General features: G+C 38.7%; 1 protein-coding gene across 1 annotated transcript in view; it reads right to left on the minus strand.

Annotated features, from left to right (window-relative positions):
* Window positions 1-15,929, minus strand: part of JADE3 (jade family PHD finger 3) — an 82,413-nt gene that overhangs the window by 37,012 nt on the left and 29,472 nt on the right. Inside the window, exons 2-6 of the mRNA XM_083361505.1 lie at window positions 10,487-10,546; window positions 8,164-8,246; window positions 7,053-7,210; window positions 5,856-6,046; window positions 3,298-3,509 (exon numbers count right to left, since the gene is read on the minus strand). Coding sequence (XP_083217631.1) covers window positions 3,298-3,509; window positions 5,856-6,046; window positions 7,053-7,210; window positions 8,164-8,246; window positions 10,487-10,535 — 693 coding nt within the window. The 5' untranslated portion in view covers window positions 10,536-10,546. The remainder of the gene's footprint in view (window positions 1-3,297; window positions 3,510-5,855; window positions 6,047-7,052; window positions 7,211-8,163; window positions 8,247-10,486; window positions 10,547-15,929) is intronic.

A 15,929-nucleotide genomic window follows, 5' to 3' on the forward strand; every position in this document is an offset into this window, starting at 1 on the left:
CCTGTCCTGTTTCTTTCCCATTGTTCATAGACCTTTCAAAAGATAACTTTCCTTAATAACTTTATGAATTCTTAAAAATATTTAAAAAATCATACTTGGAAATCTAATTCCTTATTCAATGTAAGAATTAAACTCTCCAAGAGATCTACTTGAATGCAGACATATGTTCAGCCAAGACGCATTCAGAAATACTCTTTTCTTCCCTCTATGATAAGCGCAAGATTGATCATTACATTGGCTGCATTCAAGGTCTGAATGCCCATCAATATACAGTACAAATCCAGGCACATTTATTCAGAAATCCTGGATTATTTCCCAAAGCACATAGGTAGAAGAGGCCTTCAGAGACTTCTCCCCAATACTAAAAAGACGTCTTTTTACGTCTGACCCAGTTGGGGACTGTACTCATCTTGCCTAAAATTCACAGGAAGAAATAACTGCTATTCAGATTTCAACTTGTGGCAAGAGCTAAAGCAAGAGAGAAGTACTCTACTGCTGATTTCCAGAGAATGCCTTCTGTGACTCTTTTCACTTGACCCTTTTCCAGGGGCCTGGAAATCATGTAATGCTTTTTAAAAGTAGCATTGCTAATGTAGTGAGGACTAATAGTAAAATAGGGCAAATGGCAAATGAACATTTGTACATTCCTCTGCCATACATTCTGCAATGTGATTGGTGGACAATGTAAGGACGCTATATGACAGGGAAAGAATTTTGAACTCAGTGGACCATCCACTCGGAGGTGCAGCAAAAGTTAAGTTGTGGGGAATATTAAGGTAAGATGTTTCTGTATCAGCATACTTTCCACCCATTCAAGGATAGAAAAAAAAGTATATTGCCAAGGATGTGAGGAACAGCCATTTGATTCAAGTTTAATACTTCTTTTCCCCCATATGATGACCTGAACTGTAGACTGCACCTAAACTGAGATAATTTGTACAAAGATGTAATTATTACTTCCAATGATTGAAACCAGCAGTTCTATTGATGTAACTGAAAGTTGGATTTTCATGCTTTGTCACTTTTACCTCTTTTAGTCCCATCTCCTGCTGAATCAGTCAGCAATAATCAATGCTGTTTATTTGATGTTATTTTCCAAAAACTGTACTTTTGCCAAAACATGGATGTAGATTTTTTTTGCTAGGATGGTGATCATCTTTATATTTTATATATTGTACCCTCTCTATGTGCTTTCATGTATGCATATAGTACAGTAATACTTAGTTCAGAGATTATATTTATAATGATAATTACTTTTATATTCTTCTGATTTATATTTAGTTCACAAAATTTGATTAACGTTTGCAAACATTGCTCAATATTTACTAATAAAACAGTATCTGAATAAATTATTACTGTATTTCTTGGCATGCTTCTGAAGTCTTTGAAAATAACCAGAATGTACTGTATTTAAAGATCAACAATGGTAATGCACATTCTTACCATGTAAGTTTCTTCTTTTTCAACTTTAAAAGTTGCTGTTTCTAGTTTAAATTCATAATGATGCATGTCTCTACCAGCAATCCTGCATTTTCAATATACCGGTATTTAATTCCACTAAATATAATGTATTTTATACAATCCTCAATATACATAAAAATCCACTTTCACATCTCTACATTTTACTAGTTTTCATATCCTTAAAAGAACATTCCTGCTACCTAATACATTCCTGTATCCAAGTTATGCTATGCTCAAAAGAGTTTCACATTTCTGAAAAATCCTCTCATTTATTTTGGAAGAACATTTTAAAAACATGACTCACCACGGTTATCATAGAGATTCATTATATCTTTATGCTGTTTGTTTTAGACAGAATAGTAAACATAGATATTAGCTACTCATCCAGAATAATTCATGTATTGTACAATACGTTGAATTTTTAAAGTGCCTATCACAATTTTATTAATTTGCAGTCTTATTGAGCTGCTCTATAGTGAGATAGGTGCCATATAAGTTGAATATTCAGTATTTTTACAGATATACAGTATAATCAGATCCTACGCCTTTTATTCTTTAAATTGTTTGCATTTACTCCACTATATACCGTATATGAAAAGTATACCCGTTTAGATAATTATATCATGGTGTACTGGGGGACTGTACTGTACTACTGCAACATGCTCTATATGGGGCTGCCCTCGTAAAGCATTTGGTGCAGAATGCAATGGCAAGGGTAGTTAATGGTGCCAGTTATTCAACAAATGTACCACCACTGCGCCACAACTGAATTGGCTGCCCAGATACAGGTCAAGCTGCTGGTAGTTATGTCTAAAGACCTGTATGGCTTGGGACTGGGTTACTTACTCAATCTGGCAAGGAGCATGCTCTGGGTACCAGCAGCTGAGGAATATCAGCTGGTGGAGCCCAGGCAAGCCTTTTCTGGTGCCTGCCTTTTGTAAGGCCTTGAAAAGTTGGGTCTGTGTCTCAATGTGGCGTCCCAGGTGTGTGAGGGAATTGGTTCTGGTTATGTTAATGGCAGCTGCTATGGGTTTCTATTTTTTTATTTTATGTGTTTTATCTATTTTATTGTAAAATGTCCCAAATGTAATCTATATAAATCAGCTAAACAAACAAATACAATACAATACAATACAAAAAGTTGTTCCAGGTATATTTCAAGGTATGTAATATATTCATAGTTTGTGTATACTGTAATTTCATTTATTTTTAATGCAAATATTTAGCTTCCAATATTTCAGTTTCACTACATCTATCACTTATCAATTTTTCTTTGCATTTCAATTTTTTCTCCTGACTTATGGCACATTTTTTAAATATTTTCACTTGTGTTTTTTTTAATGTGATTCTTCCCCTAGTTCTAAAATTTTGTCATAACATCCGTTCTTTTATGACAATTTACATCCATGATTTACTGTAAATTTTCATTCACTTCATGCTGTTGTTCACATTTTCCGTTTGTTTCATAATAATGTTTATATTTTCTATGATAAATTTTGGATCCCTGGAGTCTTTTATTGCTATTATTTTCTTTTATTCTCTATCAGGGATATTTCCTGATAGCATGTTTCATCAGAGTACATTTTGGTACTCAGTAATGTTTTCTATACATTATTGATACAATGTTCTGCTAGTGTTACCACTAACTGTCCAAAACTACTGATACAATAGAGCTTATAGTGTACCATTCTATTATACTTAATAGTCATCTCATTACATAACAAAATTTCATGTTTTCTTATTCTTAGCATATTTTAAAAAAACACTTAAAAATCTTACACTTAAGAAAAGGCTGAATGTTGCCTTCATATTGGCAAAGAATTAAACCTAACAAACCTGATGCACACAGATGTTACATTTATCACAAAACACCATATCATTTCCATCTTCACTATCAGGAGATCGGCATACATCACAGATTACATCTTCATCATATTCTATACCAAGCCCTTCCTCTGTTTCAATGGCATGATTCATATTCTCATGACAGTGACGTTCCAGGACTTCTACCAATTTCTCCATGGTATTTTCATCAAGCTGCCCATATCCTGCCAAATGGTAAAAATAACCATTAAAATAGTTACACTGAATTGTGCTCCAATTATGTCTCTTCAAATCTTTCATTTTCAAAGTATAATTTCCATTTAGCATCACACATGATGCTGATTTCACTCTAACTTGGCCTTATCAGATTTGTTTTTGTTTGTAGAATTAGTTGGAAAGAAAGGTGAACAACCACAAATAATGCCAAGAATAATGAAGAAGATATGACATTAGGGCAAACTCAACTTTAAAGCAAGCTTACATTCTGGTTTATAAAGAGAGATGACTCTCATATACAAATCTTACTATGCCTTATAACTGCCTTAAGTCCCAAAAACCTTGTTACTATAGCCTGTCCAATTAGGAATGGAAGAAAAGGGCAGTCTGTGACAGATATAAATGCAGGTGAATACAGCTGTAGTCAGGAGGCAACCTCTTTAAAATAACTTGTCACTAACAGATGCAAGAATCAGAACCATGCATTACTATATCAGTTTGTATAATTCTAAACTAATGAAATAAGCTGTTAAGCACATGATTACTAAGAATTATGATGTACTATACTTGATGCCACTAATTTTAAACTAGCTGATACAGTCCTTGAGTTACGCATGTAATGGAGCCTACCCACTACATTCGTAACTCGAAAACTCGCAGAGTGAATATTGTAACTTGAACGAGATTACTCCCTTGCTCGTTAAAACACACGCAGCTCATTAAGCGAACATGAGGTATCTCAGGATGGGGAAGGCCATGGAGGGCCTAGTGATAGAACAGGCCCCGAAGACCTCTCCAACCCACTCAGATACCCCTCCCTTCCTGCCGCACTGGACTCACCTGGAAGATTCATCTCCTTTCTGCTGCACTTCCTGCTACCGCCCAGATTTGAGACCAGGAGACGCTTCTGCACCCCCCTTGTGGCCCGATCCAGGCTCTGGAGGCCTTTTCCAGGCTACTGCCACCCAAATCTAAGGCCAGGGAACGCTTCCGCACTCTGCCATGGCCCGATCCAGGCTCCAGAGGAATTTTCCAGGTCCGTATCGGGTCGCAGGAAAGCTGCAAAAGCATTTGTGGCCTCAGATCCGGGCGGCAGCAGCCTGGAAAAGGCCTCTGGAACCCAGATAGGGCCGCAGAGGGATGAGGAAGCATTCCCCGGCCTTAGATTCCAGTGGCAGCGGCCTGGAAAAGGCCTCTGGAGCCCGGATCAGGTCGAGGGGGGGCACAGAAGCGTCTCCCAGCCTCAGATCCGGGCCGCAAAGGCCTAGAAAAGGCCTCTGGAGCCCCAGAAAAGGCCTCTGGAGCCCCAATCCAGCTTCTGGAGGTATGTGGAAGCGTCCCCCAGCTTCGGTTCTGTTTTCTGTTGCAGAGAACAGAGGCCTAAAGTACCATGAAATCACACAAGATCAGTACCGTGAAATCTCACCCTACTGATCTTGCATGATCTTGCATTACATTAGGTCTCCATTCCATATGAACTGGCCAAAGGCCTGGAGCAGCCAAGAAAGCGAAGAATCTCGATCTTCGTAGGGTGAGTATTGAAGGCCTGATGCCAAGGGTGACCCGGGGCAGGCGGTGGGGAGGCAGGGAATAACCAGGGTGAATGTTGCAGAGCCACTGCGGTCATTCGTAAGGGCAAACGACTGCTGTGGTGCTGCAATATTTGTAACATTGGGACTTGCTTGTAAGCACTAGGGGGTGCTCATCACATAACTTTGAACAAGCATTAAGTGATCACTCGTAACTCGGGGATTACCTGTATATTATACAATTCATATTAATATCTTTATATATAAAACAAATTGTAGATCTCTATACTACTAAACTATCATTTCTGTAACTATCAACTGAGTGAAATCATGCATCATAGGATAAAACATTTTCAACTAAGGTACCTCATATGGGCTAACTTACAGAATGTGTCCAAAATCTGGGACCCATGACTCCTGTGGAACTGAAAATTTTTATAAAATGTTATATTCTAAAAATTATCATACAATAGTTTACAACAGATACAAAATGTCATAAAGCATTTCTTCTGCTGTTTGGATGTGTTATACAATTCAATGTGGATTATTTTCAAGACAGATACATCTCCGAATGTATCCCAACTTTTCCAATGAAGTAGTACAACAGAAGTTTTGTTATTATTGAAAGCACTGAGGAATCTGGTAAGGAAATAACTCTGAAAAGATGACTCAACAGACCAGAAGTTATCCAGTATTCTTTTAAATTTTACAAACCTATAATACTGGAAAAGAATGATAGAACCAAATATCAGTGTATGTATATTTTATTTCAGAACATTTGTCAAATTATCAAATGTTAAACAATTATTATTTTTGCTTTCTCACCCATTTCAGCAAGTTCCTCATTTACTTCCTGAAGCCAGAAGATATCCATGTCATCCAAGTCATATCGACACATTGATTCTGCCAATTCTAGAATGTTGATGTAGCCAGGTTCAGCAGACTCTTGGCTTGAACAATGGATGTACTTTCTGGGCCGTGTATAAAGTACTTGCTTTACTTTTTCTGCTACAATTCTAAGCAGCAAAACATTATAGTGAGCTTTAAATCCTCTGGTGGAAGAATTCTTGAAAATCAAGTAATAATGACAAAGTGTTCCATTCTTCAGGACCCTTAGGCCAAAGTACAATGTTAACAATTTTAAAATTTTCACAATATTGTTATTTACTAAGGGATCACCTATGGATAACTTACAGTATTTGATCACTAACAATTTGGTGGTTCATTAAACCACCACCAAACCAGTGCCACAGTAGTATGTTTAAACAAAAACATAAACAAAATCAGTACTGAATAACAGTAAAATACTTCCTAAAATATGCCTTGAATTATGGCTATTGAATATACAGTATACAAAAACATTAGATCAGCTTTGAAACAAGAGTCTGGTGACAAGGTCAATAGTTGTATGCCTAGCAATAACAGGTAATAAAATAAAGGATTGTAATGATCTGGTTTTGGTATATCCTAATATCTAGAATTATTATTCTGTTAAGATGTCATCGGTCAAAATAGAACTACCCTGGCATACCTAGATGAAATAGAATTAGACAAGCATTCAGAGGTTTTTCTGGATATGACTGCAGAACAAACTGGACATGACTGCAGAACAAACAAGATGGTTTTCTAGACATCAATAGGCCACATGCAGTAACAAGGTGCTTGGAAGAAGGGGAGCTAACAGTCCAAAAGATTTCACAGGATACATTTCTGGGGAAGCACCAGAACCTAAAAACTACTGGAAAAAAGGCCTGCTGAAGTAAACTGTATAAATTGCTACAGTCAGTTCTGCTTATAAGAGAGCATTTCTCAGGCATTCCCTCTGGATTAAAATTTCAATTCTGCCTTCATTTATTTTATATTATTTTCTGCATAGTTGAAGCAATACATGTTATTTATTTCTACAAATGGAATATATTGCAGCTGATACCATCATGGGATAGTAAGATTGTATGTTAATATTACTTTGGGATGGAAGGACAAAAATTATGTGCTTTAGTAAGGCAGACATGTAAAAAAAACCTGAGAGAAGGTTTTGGAATAGTTTCTGGGCTTGCAGGGACTTGCACACCCTTTTCCCATTCTTGTTTCCAGGTATCCGCAAACAAGTAATATTCATCTGGGTTAATATGATGAGAGTCTGGCAGTTTCATGGCACTGATGAGGTCCTTTCGAAACACCTGAAGGCATAGTAAAAGATAAAGAGATAAAGAAATAACTCATTAAAACTTCATTTTTTAAATTTAATGATAAAATTACTAATGTACTATACAAAAAAGCCTTCAAAACCATATGATTTAAGCTTACAGCAAGCATGGCATCAAAATTAATGTTTTTACTAACTCTGCATTAGTAGAAGAAATACAATTAATATTTATTTACATTTTCATAACTTGACCCAATCTAAGATTTTAATTGGCATACAACCAGGAAAAAACAGTAAAAAACCAAAACTAAACAGGAAATAACTAACCACCCCAACACAATACATGGAGATATGTGTCCAAAACAATCAATCTAACAAGATTCAAAACACAGTGGAATAAAGTTATTTTGGTAGCTGTACAAGGAATAGTGTGCTATAGATCTCAAAAGGAACAGTGTTCCACATCATGCAAGCCATTACAGAAAAGGCCAGCTGTCTTGCCAAAGTCCTGTGTCTTTTCTGTGGGAGAGGATTTGCCAACATCATAAAATATTCTTACTGGACAAGCAGATTTGATCTTGATAAAACAGTGCCATTTATCCTGCTGCTTTGCCATTTACTTATGACCAGAACTTTGAATTGAGCCCAGAACTTTACAATTAGCAGATATTCCTCAAATTACAACTGTAATGGAGCCTGCCCATTAAAGTTATAAGTCATAACCATCACAAAATGGGTCACGTGGCTGACCCAATTTTATGATGTTTTTTGCGGCAATTATAAACCATTTAGTTTGACATAACTGTTAGTATCCTGAAATAAATTTTATAAATTATAAGTCTAATATAATAAGTTGGTTGTTCATTCATATTAATATAGATTCAGTAGTAAACAAAAAAGATTGGGATATGAAGCAGCAAACATTCAGGTATGTTAGTAAATAAATTATTAAAGTAAAACACTATGAAACAAAATACAAAGCCTTACCTCAGCAGGCTTTTTTTGTTCATTTGCTGGTATTTTTGATTTGCTTCTGTATTTAGAACAAAAGGAGAAAGAAGTGGAAGGACCTATATGAACAGCAAGAAAAAGGAAGAGAATTAAAAAGAAAATTGAAATTTGCCTAGAACAGAAACTATTAAGACAAAGTTTATTAAATATTTTTAATGTCATAGTAAAGTTTGCAGATAAGAAAAATTTTACCGCCTTCTTAGCTCAATTTCTGATTTTTCATCTAGTTCTCGTAGATGTACAAAAGCAAGAATTTCTAAATAACCCAAACATTATCAAACTATCAAGTTATGTTTGCTGAAAAAGGCAACACACATCCCTTTCTGTTTCCCCAGTATATGGGGGAGGTTTTCTAAAATGTAATTTTTGCACACATGTATATTTTAGATGAGGACAATATGTGCATAATTTTTATTTATGAAGTGGGTAAAGGTGATATTTGTGTTTCTGAGTACTTTTAATGGAATGTGCATTTGTTTGCATTTTAAAGGTCTATTCTTCCATGAATTTGTGATTTATTTTTTTGCTAAAAGTATGTACGTGAGGGATAATTTTGTATTTTATTTGTTGCAACTATGTGTGAGGGGTGAGGATCCCATATTCATTTTTTATTTAGCATTTATACTTTTCATTCTGTAAACTGGACATTCTATTCAGCTTTGGCAAGACATACATATATGCCTTCAGATTTGGAAATTAGGGTTTCCAATTGCCTGCCTCTTCATTGCACTCAAAGAGGAGCAGAGCAAGGGAAAAAAAATTCTTAGAGGAAGAGCCAGAGAGCACAGTTCAGCCTTTTTAGATGTTTTGGCTTATATCTCAATTGACTGCCAAGAGGCTTGAGCATCCCACAAATCAGAAATGAGTCATGAACCAGCTTCAGAAAACAACTTATAATACAAGAAGACTTGATTGGTGCATCAAACCTCAGTTTCAAACATTGGTATTTTGCCAGAACTACACTACAGTTCATTGTCTGAAGTGAGTTCAAATATTCAAATAAATTAAAACTACAAAAAAACTGGTTTATCATTAAATGCAAATTAGACGAACATATACTTCAATTTCCTAAAATTATAGGAAATACCCACTATTTTCTACCAATGTTGTCCATTACAATTGTAATCATTTCCATTGTTAGGAAGCAGATAAACAATTAGGAAGAAGTTGCCCTAAAATCATTATTTTGTTATAGATTCAAGAGGTAAATAGAAATATTCTATAGTTCCAAAACTAGCACTTCTTGACTTCCCTACATCTCATAACAGAAGAAATTGATCCATTAACCATAAACAAGAATATCTGCAATGTCCTGTTCTGGGTGTATTTTCAAATTCCATCAGGTAATATGACGCCTAGTGAATTACTAGGAAGTGTGGTAGGTTAATCCAGACAAGCAGAATTGTTTTCAATTCTGAGATAACCATCTTTAATTTTTGAGTTTCAGCTGGAAATATAAGGGCACCAAGAGGACAGACTAAGAACATTTAGTCTGTCTACTTCAAAAGTAGTTACCCACTTTGTTTCTATCCTGATCCCTATATAGATAAAGGGAATTAGTATTTTTCTTAATTTGCACTATTTTTTTATCTATATATTTTCAAACTTCAATAAAAACATTACTTAAAAAAGATTTGCAAGAATGCCAGATGATTTCTAAAACAGCAAGTCCTGCATGCTGTATGAATTTTAGCAGCTGATGTTTGAGAATTTGCAGCATTTTTTCCAACAGCTGTGCCACTGCAGCCATAATAGCAAGATGACAAAACGTGGAGCAAAAGAAGATCTACTCTCTCTGCTTTAAAAGAGAAGCTGGTCAATTGCTTACACACATAAAGAACTAGTAGCACTATAAAGTGCCAATTGGAATCTAAACTGGTATTTAAGTTTTATTTATAATCATTTTAAATTTTGAGAAAAATCTACAAACTATAACCAAGCATTTCCACATATAGACGTGAGTAAACCAGCAAATCTCATTTGGAAAATAGAAGCCTCAGGATTACATACTAGAATACATGCAACCTGTAAGAATTATGCAGTTTTTTACATTCTAAACAAAGGCTTTGAAGAAACTGTACTAACAGTTACATTTAACTTCTCTTTGTAATGTTTCTAATTTTGTTTTGGTCTTCTTTGATATTACTAAATACCACAGTACACAAGAAGAAATGAAATCAAACAGGAAATGCAATTATTTTTATAGCTGAAGAAAAAATATAACAGTTTGCCCTCAAACCAAAGAAAGAAACCACAGGAAAAGTTACAGATCAAAGGAAGATTAGATCACTTTATTTACTTTCATTGTCTGAACTGTCACTGCTGCTTAGATGCCTGTAGCGTTTCATCCTGACGCATCCTATAGAGTGAAAACAAACAGTTAGCAAAATTCTTCCTGTAAGGAAAATAAGCAGCCATATGCCTTAATTCTGCACCCAGAATTAGTTTTGCTGTGCAATAAAATACAAGTATATCTTATTTGTTTATCACATGTATAAAGCTGCTTAATTACAAAGTAATTACTCAATGTCTTTGGGGAAAACCCAGGTTTTAAGGTTCCATTTGAATGAAACCAGGATAGTGGTAATGCAGATCTCAGGCTGGGGGGAGGGGGGCAGAGATACTGTTCTAGAATCCAGGTGCAACAACAGAGAAGTTTGTTTTCTAGGTCACAAAAGATAACACTGTTTACAGACACTGTCCAGGCAAACTGTATTAAAGCATCCACTTAAACCAACTGTATCAGTTAAAAAAGGGGTCCCCAACCTATGGGCTGCGGCCATCAGGCCACTGCCACTTGGCCACCGGGCCATGTGAAGGGATGGCCAGTGCACATGCATACACACTCATCCTCCCACAGTTGCACTAGAGCTGCCCTGAGAGTCCAACCAGCACTAGTGCCGCCCCGAGCATGCCACCAGCACTAGCGCCACCCCACCCCAGAGCATCCCACCAGCACTAGTGCCGCCCATAGCATCCCAACACTAGAGCCGCCCCATTTGCAGCATTTGCGCCCATGCAGCTATTTGCATATGCACATGCAGTCGCGTGCAGCCCATTTGTGTGTGCGCACTTAGTGGTGCCTGCATCCCTTTCCGGGCTGCCAAATCAAAAAGATTGGAGACCTCTGAGTTAAAATACACATTAAGATAAACTAAATTCCCCCAGATCCATTAATGACTAACAATTATTAATTAGGTAGAAAAACGGATTCAAACTATAAAATCACTAGGAATAAATTATATATCTCTTTGTTCTATCTTTGGAAATATTCACCATTTAATCCACATTGCAATAATTCAATAGTTATTTACTGCTTTCTCTTATTGAACTACCTGCCTATAGGAGGATCTCTCCTCTTATTCCATGATGCTATTTTTTTTATCAGTGTGTTCCAAAAGCTTTTTAAAAGCCCAAGCAAACAGACTTCATCAGTGTGGTTCATGTTTCAAAAAAATCCGAAAAATTAGCATTATTTCTTAGCAGAAGCTATGTTAATTCTTCTATATTGGTATTTTTTTGCTATGTGCCCATTAATTTTATAGCAACTAATGGTTTTATAATTTAAAGTGAGATTCAAGTCTGTGTCAGTATTTGCTTTGGTTTTTTTAAATTAGCATTTCAATGGACACATCATAGCTGCCTTATACATAGGCAGATATTAGGGTTGTTATATACTTTCTGTTAAAAAACCAATGGTACTTTTATTTTAATAATTTAAGAATTCTCACATGATACGTGGTCTAGCATTTTAAAGATCTTATCACCATTGCCATTCTTAATTCCTTGGATTTGCTTCTAGAAAATGTTCAGAAAATAGTATCTACTTGCTTCTCTTTATTTTCCTGATTATTCTTTACAGACCATAAATTCCTGTCTAATCAAACAGCTGAGCAGGTTTCCTAGACAGCTACATGTTTGTGATGTATTTTAATTGTTCAGTCTTTGTGTTTAAAAAACAAATTTAGATATGTTCTCATCTGCATACAGCAGGGGTATCAAACTCGATTTCATTGAGGGCCACATCAAGGTTGTGGTTGACCTTGGGGGGCCGTGTGGACATGGCCAGCTCAACATCACCTGTGTCGGGGGGCGCCTATGGTGGCCCGGGTAGGGCTGCGGGGCCTTGCTGTGCCTCTCAGGCCATGCAGAGGACCCTCAGTGATGCAGGCTGCCTGGAGCTCTGGGCAATGAGGGCAAGCACCCAGTCCCAAGGGAGTGCCCAGCTGCGCTTACCTCCTCTTCAAGGCTGCTGCTGATTGGCTCGCTCTCTTTGGCCAAGTTGTTCATGGTGTGTGCGGGAGGGCAAAAAGTCTGTGTCAGAGGGAGGCCCACTCCCTCTCCTTGAGAGACCCAGCTTTGTAACCAAAGCATCCTCAGCAATAGGATGGGAGGCCACCAGGAAAGGTCAGGAGGAGGGGACAAGAGGATGGCAAAAGGGCAGCAGGGCTGCTCATGGCCAAGTGCTAAGGCAGGACTTCCCTCAGACCCTTCCTCCCTCTCATTATAATCTTCCTTCCTTCTTCTTTCCTTCTTTCCTTCCTTTCCGTTTTCTTCTTTTTCCTTCCCTCTTCATTCTCTTTTCCTTCTTCCTTCCCCTCTTTTCTTCTTTTTGTTTTTCTTTCCTTTCCCTTTCTCCTTTCCTGTCCCTTCTTGGATGCTCAAATGCAAAAGGGAAAACATTTCTCGATCCCTTCTTGTCTTGTGATCAAATACTATTTTTGCTAATAGTCTGTGGCCACTTAAAAGACTGAGAACAAACCAGGCTCAGTTTATCCAATGCTTGCATTTAGTGGGGGCATCCACAACAGTACAGAAAAACTGTCAAAATGGTGGCTGTGACAGTTGATCAGAGCTCCTCCTTTTTTATGTGCAACAGCTTTAGCATTTAGGAACAGAGGTAGCTTAGTTGCTCTTCTATTAATACATAATCCTTAAAAGGGGTCTCTTGTAGGGACCCTGCCTTGGTCTAATTCAGACTGGAAATACAGTCAGGTCCAGAAATATTGGGACATCGACACAATTCTAACATCTTTGGCTCTATACACCACCACAATGGATTTGGAATGAAACAAACACAATGTGCTTTAACTGCAGACTGTAAGCTTTGATTTGAGGGTATTTACATCCAACTCAGGTGAACGGTGTAGGAATTACAACAGTTGGCATATGTGCCTCCCACTTGGTAAGGGACCAATAGTAATGGGACAGAATAATAATCATAACTCAAACTTTCCCTTTTTAATACTTGGTTGCAAATCCTTTGCAGACAATCACAGCCTGAAGTCTGGAACGCATAGACATCACCAGACGCTGGGTTTTATCCCTGGTGATGCTCTGCCAGGCCTCTACTGCAACTATCTTCAGTTCCTGCTTGTTCTTGGGGCATTTTCCCTTCAGTTTTGTCTTCAGCAAGTGAAATGCATGCTCAATGGGATTCAGGTCAGGTGATTGACTTGGCCATTGCATAACATTCCACTTCTGTCCCTTCATAAACTCTTTGGTTGCTTTTGTAGTATGCTTTGCGTCACTGTCCATCTGCACTGTGAAGCGCCGTCCAATGAGTTCTGCAGCATTTGGCTGAATGTGAGCAGATAATATTGCCCGAAACACGTCAGACTTCATCTTGCTGCTTTTGTCAGCAGTCACATCATCAATAAATACAAGAGAACCAGTTCCATTGGCAGCCATACATGCCCACGCCATGACACTACCACCACCATGCTTCACTGATGAGGTGGCATGCTTAGGATCATGAGCAGTTCCTTTCCTTGTCCATACTCTTCTCTTCCCATCACTCTGGTACAAGTTGATCTTGGTCTCATCTGTCCATTGGATGTTGTTCCAGAACTGTGAAGGCTTTTTTAGATGTCGTTTGGCAAACTCTAATCTGGCCTTCCTGTTTTTGAGGGTCACCAATGGTTTACATCTTGTGGTGAACCCTCTGTATTCACTCTGGTGAAGTCTTCTCTTGATTGTTGACTTTGACACACATACACCTACCTCCTGGAGAGTGTTCTTGATCTGGCCAACTGTTGTGAAGGGTGTTTTCTTCACCAGGGAAAGAATTCTTCGGTCATCCACCACAGTTGTTTTCTGTGGTCTCCCGGGTCTTTTGGTGTTGCTGAGCTCACTGGTGCATTCCTTCTTTTTGAGAATGTTCCAAACAGTTGTTTTGGCCACGCCTAATGTTCTTGCTATCTCTCTGATGGGTTTGTTTTGTTCCTTCAGCCTAATGATGGCTTGCTTCACTGATAGTGACTGCTCTTTGGATCTCATCTTGAGAGTTGACAGCAACGGATTCCAAATGCAAATAGCACACTTAAAATGAACTCTGGGCCTTTTATCTGCATATTGTAATTGGGGTAATGAGGGAATATCACATACCTGGCCATGGAACAGCTGAGAAGCCAATTGTCCCATTACTATTGGTCCCTTACCAAGTGGGAGGTACAGATGCAAACTGTTGTAATTCCTACACCGTTCACCCGAGTTGGATGTAAATACCCTCAAATCAAAGCTTACAGTCTGCAGTTAAAGCACATTGTGTTTGTTTCATTCCAAATCCATTGTGGTGGGGTATAGAGCCAAAGATGTTAGAATTGTGTCAATGTCCCAATATTTCTGGACCTGACTGTATAGCAAAGGAAAATATTTCCCTCCCACTCTGCTTTGTCCTGTCCTGAAATAGCTGTTTACAACACACAAGGAGGGGATATTTTTCTAAGAGTTCACAATTCAAGAATACCAATGTTAACTTGGATTTCCAATAAAGTCCTGTCTGTGACAAAAGAGAACACAAAATTGCTTTCGCCTTTGAGCCCAAGTCTCAATGGATCCAGGATTGAAGCAGAACTACGTGAACTGGGGCATCTCCAACCAAGTTGCCTTTCCTTCCTTCCTTCCTTCCTTCCTTCCTCCTTTTCCCCTCCCAACCTTCCTCCCTCCCTCTTCCCTCCTTTCCTTCCTCCATTCCTTCCTTCTCATTCTCATCTCTTTCCTTCTTTCGCTATCCCACGCAGAAGGGAGGGGACGGTCCCGGTGAAAGGGAAGCCTTGTGGCTGCGAGGCTAGGTCAGCAAGCAGGCCATGGAGTTGCTGGTGGGAGGGAGGATGGCGCTGGCATCCATCCTCTGGCACCCATCAAAGCCAGAACACAGTCAGCCTTAGATCCACGGGGCAGCCTTCAACCAGTGAGGGGTCACCTGGGTGAAGTCAGCCTGTGGGGCAAGACAACCAGCAGGGATGCTGGACTCTGCTTGCTCGCTCTCTCTTGCACACGCGCCCAGGGGGCAGAGTGGGGGCACCTGTCGCTGGTTCCAGGGCTGCCCCGTGGATCTAAGGCTGGGCATGTTCTGGCTTTGATGACTTGCACCAGGTTGTAGATCAGTGCCTGGTCAGCCTGGGCTGGGCCGAGGTGCCACAGGCCGGTCATTCACTGTTTCCAGAGCAGATCCCAAGGCTAGTCGGAACCACATGGTGGGCCAGATCCGGCCTGCGGGCCTTGTGTTTGACATGTCTGGCATATAGCATGCTGATGATAATCAACTTTACATCTCCAGCCCGGTGACCCAAGTGCCCTCTCACAGTGCTTGGAGTCTGTGGGGATCTGGATGGGTACAGACGTAGGCTGAACCTGGTTCCAAGTGGCTTTGGGTGCACAGGACTTTAACATCTTTAGTTCTGGATGGAATTGCACTGCCCTAGATAGACCTGGTGCGCAACTTGGTGGTTCTCCTGGAC

The sequence above is a fragment of the Vipera ursinii genome (assembly GCF_947247035.1).
Source record: "Vipera ursinii genome assembly, chromosome: 4".
In the NCBI taxonomy this organism is placed as follows: Eukaryota; Metazoa; Chordata; class Lepidosauria; order Squamata; family Viperidae; genus Vipera; species Vipera ursinii.